Genomic DNA, 5,332 nt, shown 5'->3' with positions numbered 1-5,332 from the left:
GGCCTGGGAAATAGGAATGTTAAAACTGCCGGGGCGGGGGAAGGGGAAAGGGGAGGGGTCCGGCCTGGTGGCACAGCGGTTAAGTGCGCATGTTCCACTTTGGCGGCCCAGGGTTCACCGGTTGGGATCCCGGGTGCAGACATGGCACCGCTTGGCAAGCCATGCTGTGGCAGGCGTCCCACATATAAAGTAGAGGAAGATGGGCACAGACGTGAGCTCAGGGCCAGTCTTCATCAGCAAAAAAGAGGATTGGCAGCAGATGTTAGCTCAGGGCTAATCTTCCTCAGAAAAAACTGCCAGGGGCTGTAATGGGTGGCAGAGTTTGAGAACCGTGATTTAGAGCTGTGGTTCTCAAAGTGTGGTTCCCAGACCAGCAGCATCAGCATCACTTAGAAACTGAGAAATGCAAAGTCTCAGGCCCCACCCAGATGTGCTGAATCAGAAACCAGGGATCTGGGATGAAGCAGGGTGTGGAAACCCAGAGGCCTCCCTGGGGTGAGCATCCTGCAGGGACCCAACAGACCGTGACCAACTTGAAGTTTGGGGGAGCGAGGCAACTTGTCTGGTTGGATGGAGCTGCCCTGTGACCAGAGTCCCAAGTTAAGACAGGTGAGGTGTCACACGCCCGCCTTCCCTCCAGCCCGGCTGAGGAGCCAGCACACCTGGGTCTCAGCTGATGATTCTGACTCAAACCGTGCTCCATCCTCTGTGCCACTCAGAGACTCAGTTTCTCACCGCTGGAAACATGGGTTACCTCTTCTGTTTCCTCCAGTGCCCACGCTTTCATCCTAGAAATGAGCTCCATAGAAACTAAATGTAGAAACTGTGGTCACCCCCCGTGTATTTCCCCACACCCCTGGACATGGGTGTGTTCTTCATATCTTTTGTTACATACTTTGCTCCTCCTGGACAAGGACACATCCTGTCTCTGAGCCCAGATATATCCCATGCTGTTCCCTGGATATCTCAGAATGGGTTTCCTCTTCACCTGTTGATTCAGGGACCCCGTCTGTCCCTTCTGGCAAATGGCCCCTCAGTCCAGGTCTCCCCAGACTTCTGTTGGTCTTCCTTCTCCCCTCTCTCCAATCCTCACAAGGCGAAGACACTCCCACCCTCACCACCTCCATCTGCCTCCCAGAGCACCCAGGACAGAATTAAGCTTGAGCTTTACCCATTTGTTGAAGGTAAAACAGTGAACTCTCTTCACATACACCGTGAGTCCTTTTCCTGCATGTGCTGTGGCTGAGTCTAAAAGCTTCACCTTCTCTAGAGTAAAACACACAGTAGATTCTTATCTTTACCGCAGTGCCATGGGTACCGATGGACCCACAGGGATCACCATGGAAACCACCAAAGATGGATCACGGTGGATCAAAGGATCTCCATGGGTCCCAACAGATCACCAGTGCTGACCACAGCCATACAGTTGATGATGCAATAGCATTTGTTTGGCTACAGGTAGGAAAACAAAGAGAAATTCTTGCTCTGGTGCTACCCTGAGGGAAGCGGATATGGGGAAGTTCCAAGACCTGCCCTCAGGAAGTCACCACCTCCCTCCTTCTTGAGATGAGCAGGAAGTCCAGATGCTGCCAGTGAGGATGGTCAGGACACAGCCTGGGATCCTGAGGAGAGGTGGGGCAGGGCTTCCTAGGCGATGGTAAAGATTCTCGATTCAGAAGGAGGTGGGGGTGCTGGCACTGCCTGGGTAAGAGGTGAGATGGAATTGAGGAGATGAGGAGGGAGGAATCCTGTGCTCCTCAATCCATCACTTTCTATTCAGACAGTCAGGCAAACGCAAACCCTGTCTCCATTCAGTTAGAAAGTTAACCCATTTTCCACTCACTGGTGGCCCTTTGGTGCCTGGAGGGCCCCAGGGACACCATCCTCTTGACCCCTGCTCCGGGTCTGAGTCTGAATCATTCCTCCACGATGTCCCCAGGATGCCCAGAGGGACTCCTCCACCTCAGCTCCCTCTCCTGGGATAGATGGAGAATCAGACTCCTCCCTGCCCTCCTCGCAGTGTCAGGGTCTGACAGGGATGGGGTTCCAGTGTGTTTGTGTGTGTGTCCGTCCCTACCAAGGTCTGTCAGATAAGCAGGAGGGGCTTTCCTTATATCCTGGCTGTCTGTCTCCCCCCCTTCCCCCCAGCACTCTCCTCCAGAATCTGTCACGTGGGTGACCCCCTCCCAAATCTGATCTAATTCTCTCTCTGCCCTGCTGAGGCTGGCCTGGCCTAAGAGGATTGGAGCATTTGCTAAATGGGACCAGGACTGGGTCAGAGAACCTGCTGTGGGGACACCCAGGGGACAGGACGGCCACAAGAGGGGAGCAGAGTAAGCGGAAGATGGAGACAGAGGGGCAGAGAGAAGGCGGGAGGGGTCGCCCACAGTATTGGGTGGTGTGGATACCAAAGGAGGGAACACACTTGCTGGGTGTGCAGGAAACAGTGCTTATAAGATGAGCATGAACTTTATTAATGTTGAAATCGTCAAGCCCAAAACAATGTCCAGATAAGTTATTAGAATTAAAAAGAATTGGATCGGGTCTCTGTGTACAAAGTATATACATCAACTGATTCCTCTATACAGGACAAACAGATTTTTAAAATAAAATTTAAAATACTATCTAAAATGTCAGGCAATAATAAGACGAAGTACTCAAAATAAATCTACAGAAAGATGTATGTAAGGCCTCGGTGGTTAAACAGAAATACTTCCTAGAGAGTCTTGGAAACAACCAAATGAATGAATAAATAAGTAGTAGGCTTAGACTGGAAAGCTCAGTGTTGTAAACATGTCAATTAATCCCAGACCATTTATGGATTTAATGTAATTCCAGGATAATTCCGAACAAGGCCGGTCAAGTCCCTTTAGAAAGCTCTCGGGCAGCTTCCACCAAAGAGAAACACACACCGCGAGGAGCGATTTCACTGCTGGACGTCGGATCCCACAGACGTGCCCACGTGCACCCTAGATAACGAGACAGGGACGCTCAGAGCAGCGCGACCCCTGCTGGCCGCACGGTGAACAGCAAAAGCCCTCTCCGCCGGTCGGATAAACGACGAGCGTCCGCGGGTCGGATAAACGAGGAGCGTCCGCGGGTCGGATAAACGAGGAGCGTCCGCGCGGCACACGAGTCACCAGCTGCGAGGACCAACCCGCCGCCGCTCCCCGCGCCCGCGTGGACGCACGTGCAGGCCGACGACACCCTGGTCCCCTCTGGCCCCGCGGGGTCTGCGCGGCTTTTCAGGGACAGAATCCTCTACAAATCCTGCAACCTCGCGGGGCCCGAGCCGTTCGCATCCGCAGAGTCCTCCCTCTTTTGGGACCCAGACGCGCAGGAGGGGGCGGGTCCCTCGCAGGGGTCACGGGGTGAGAAGAGCGCGGTGAAGTCAGGGATTGCAACAGGGTCCGGCGAGAAGTCCGAGGCGTAGGGGTCGTGAGGCCAGGCCGGGGCCGGGGCCGGAGCAGCAGGGACCACGTCCTGGGCGCCGTGCGCGGGGCCCCACCAGGCCTGGCCGGGGCTGCAGATGCTGGGCTCTGCTGGCGGGAAGATGCTTGCGGCGCTGGGCGGAGGGGGGCTGCAGAAACCTGGGCCCTCGGGGGGCGGGGGTCCGGCAGGAACAGGGACCGGCACCCGGGGCGGGGCTGGGGCTCCGGGGCCCCTGGGCACAGCGCGGGCTCCGCGGCCTCGCGGCCTGGATTCCTTGGCCCGGCGGTTCTTGAACCACACCTGGGGACGAGAGGGGCCAGGGGGGCGGTGTGAACGAGAGGGCCGCACGCCTGGCTCTGGCCCGGGTGGGAGGCTGCCCCCCTGGGAAGGGCCGGCTCAGGCCTCTCCCTCTGTCCCCAGATCTGATTAGGGGCTCCTGGGGTGAGGAGGCCGGGGGAGGGGTGCCGGGGCCAGGGGGCAGGGCTTGGCCACCCAGGAGCCCCGGGGGTCCGGAAGGGACAGGCCCGAGAGGGTACCCAAGTTCACAGAGGCCCCGAGCTCTGGGCACCCGGAGTCCCCGCGGGCGTCAGTCTGGGCACAGTCCTGTCGCCGCTTTGCAGAGCTCAGCGCTGAGGCGGACTCGGGGCGCAGCCCTCGGTCCTCCCGGGGCCCCGTGCTGCTGGGTGACCCCGGGCAGCGCGCGGTCAGGGCCGCGGGGGGAGCGGGTCTGGCGGGGGCGGGGCCGGGGCCGGGGTCAGACCTGCACTTGGCGCTCCTGCAGAGCCAGCCGGGCCGCCAGGGCCTCGCGGTCCTCGTAGGTCGGGTACTTGTTCGTGTGGAAGCTGCTCTCCAGCTCCTGCTGCTGCTCCTTACTGTACACCGTGCGCTCCTGCCGCCGCCTCCTCGGGGGGCTTGGCGACGGTGGGGGACCTGGCCGAGGGGGAAACAGGGTGAGACGAGCCCCACGGACCGGCCCCGGCCCCCCGGGCACCCTCCCCCTGCCTGGGCCGGCCCCCGGGAGCAGGTGAGGGGCTCGGGGCGGAGGGCGGAGGCTCCGCTGTGATGAGGGTGCGGATGCGCAGCAGACGCCCTGGGTCCGGCCTGGCTCTCCCCCTTCCAGCCCCGGGCCCGCACCTGTCTGGGCCTCGGTGTCCACATCTTTGAAATGCGCCTGATAACACCACCCGTATCATTATTACACCTCCCCCCCTCCTCCGACCCCCTCCCATCGAAGGGCTGAAGCCACCCAGACACTTCAGGGGCCACGGTGTGCCAGGCCCTCTGCTCAGCTCGCCCCAATAATGGAACTCCACTCCCCAGACTGCGCGAAGTCCTCCCCTCGCCACAGCCAGGAAGTCCTCCCGGATAGCTGGGCCCGTCTCTCGAAGCCCAGAAGGCCTCCCTGGCCTCAGCCACAGGATCCCACCCCCACGACCCCACCCACTGCCCAGGCCCCTCACAGCCGGCCCGGACTCACCCCTCAGAGACCCGGGTTCTTGCATCCTCGCGGCTGCTCTGCTCCCTGCGTTTGAGGCTCTGTCCACAGGGCCTGGGGCTTAAATCCCACCTCGGCGCTGTGCCCACCCAGGCCCACCCTAAGGGTCCGGGACCCTCCCTGTCTCGCCCCACCCTCAGCCCCGCCCCTTGCAGGAGACACGATGCTGGATTAATCCTTTCATTACTGAGCAGCTACTATGTGCCAGGTCCTCTGCTGGGGGCTGGGAACCCCGGTGGGAAGACAGCCTGGACCCTCCATCATGGGGCTCTAGCCCAGGGGACCCGGCATTGCCTGTGCAGTGCGGTCCCCATCTCAGGAAACGGCCCCTCCTCCCAGCCAGCCAGCTCCCAGGGGCCATCCTCTCCCTTCCCAGTCCTGGGAGCCCCACCTCTCTGTCCAGGC

General features: G+C 60.1%; 1 protein-coding gene across 1 annotated transcript; it reads right to left on the bottom strand.

Moving 5' to 3' along the window:
- Positions 1 to 3,261: 3,261 nt before the first annotated feature.
- On the bottom strand, positions 3,262 to 4,934 carry LOC138916035 (tetrapeptide repeat homeobox protein 2-like). Its single transcript, XM_070225612.1, has 3 exons — positions 4,910 to 4,934; positions 4,193 to 4,362; positions 3,262 to 3,732 (listed from the first exon to the last, which is right to left on the bottom strand). Exons 1-3 carry the CDS (start codon positions 4,932 to 4,934, stop codon positions 3,262 to 3,264), a joined length of 666 nt encoding a protein of 221 aa, XP_070081713.1.
- Positions 4,935 to 5,332: the final 398 nt, after the last annotated feature.

The sequence above is a fragment of the Equus caballus genome, chromosome 10, assembly GCF_041296265.1.
Source record: "Equus caballus isolate H_3958 breed thoroughbred chromosome 10, TB-T2T, whole genome shotgun sequence".
Classification (NCBI taxonomy): Eukaryota; Metazoa; Chordata; class Mammalia; order Perissodactyla; family Equidae; genus Equus; species Equus caballus.
The sequence above is the reverse complement of the archived record's forward strand: the minus strand, read 5'-3'. Positions and strand labels throughout refer to the sequence as shown.

What these genes read in the sequence shown, in the direction of transcription:
- LOC138916035 (XM_070225612.1), bottom strand. Translation starts at nt 4,934, where the DNA reads ATGCAAGAACCCGGGTCTCTGAGGG. An exon ending in AGAACCCGGGTCTCTGAGGG is followed by an intron (nt 4,363 to 4,909) that starts GTGAGTCCGGGC and finishes CCCCTCGGCCAG; the next exon opens with GTCCCCCACCGTCGCCAAGC. An exon ending in TGCAGGAGCGCCAAGTGCAG is followed by an intron (nt 3,733 to 4,192) that starts GTCTGACCCCGG and finishes TCTCGTCCCCAG; the next exon opens with GTGTGGTTCAAGAACCGCCG.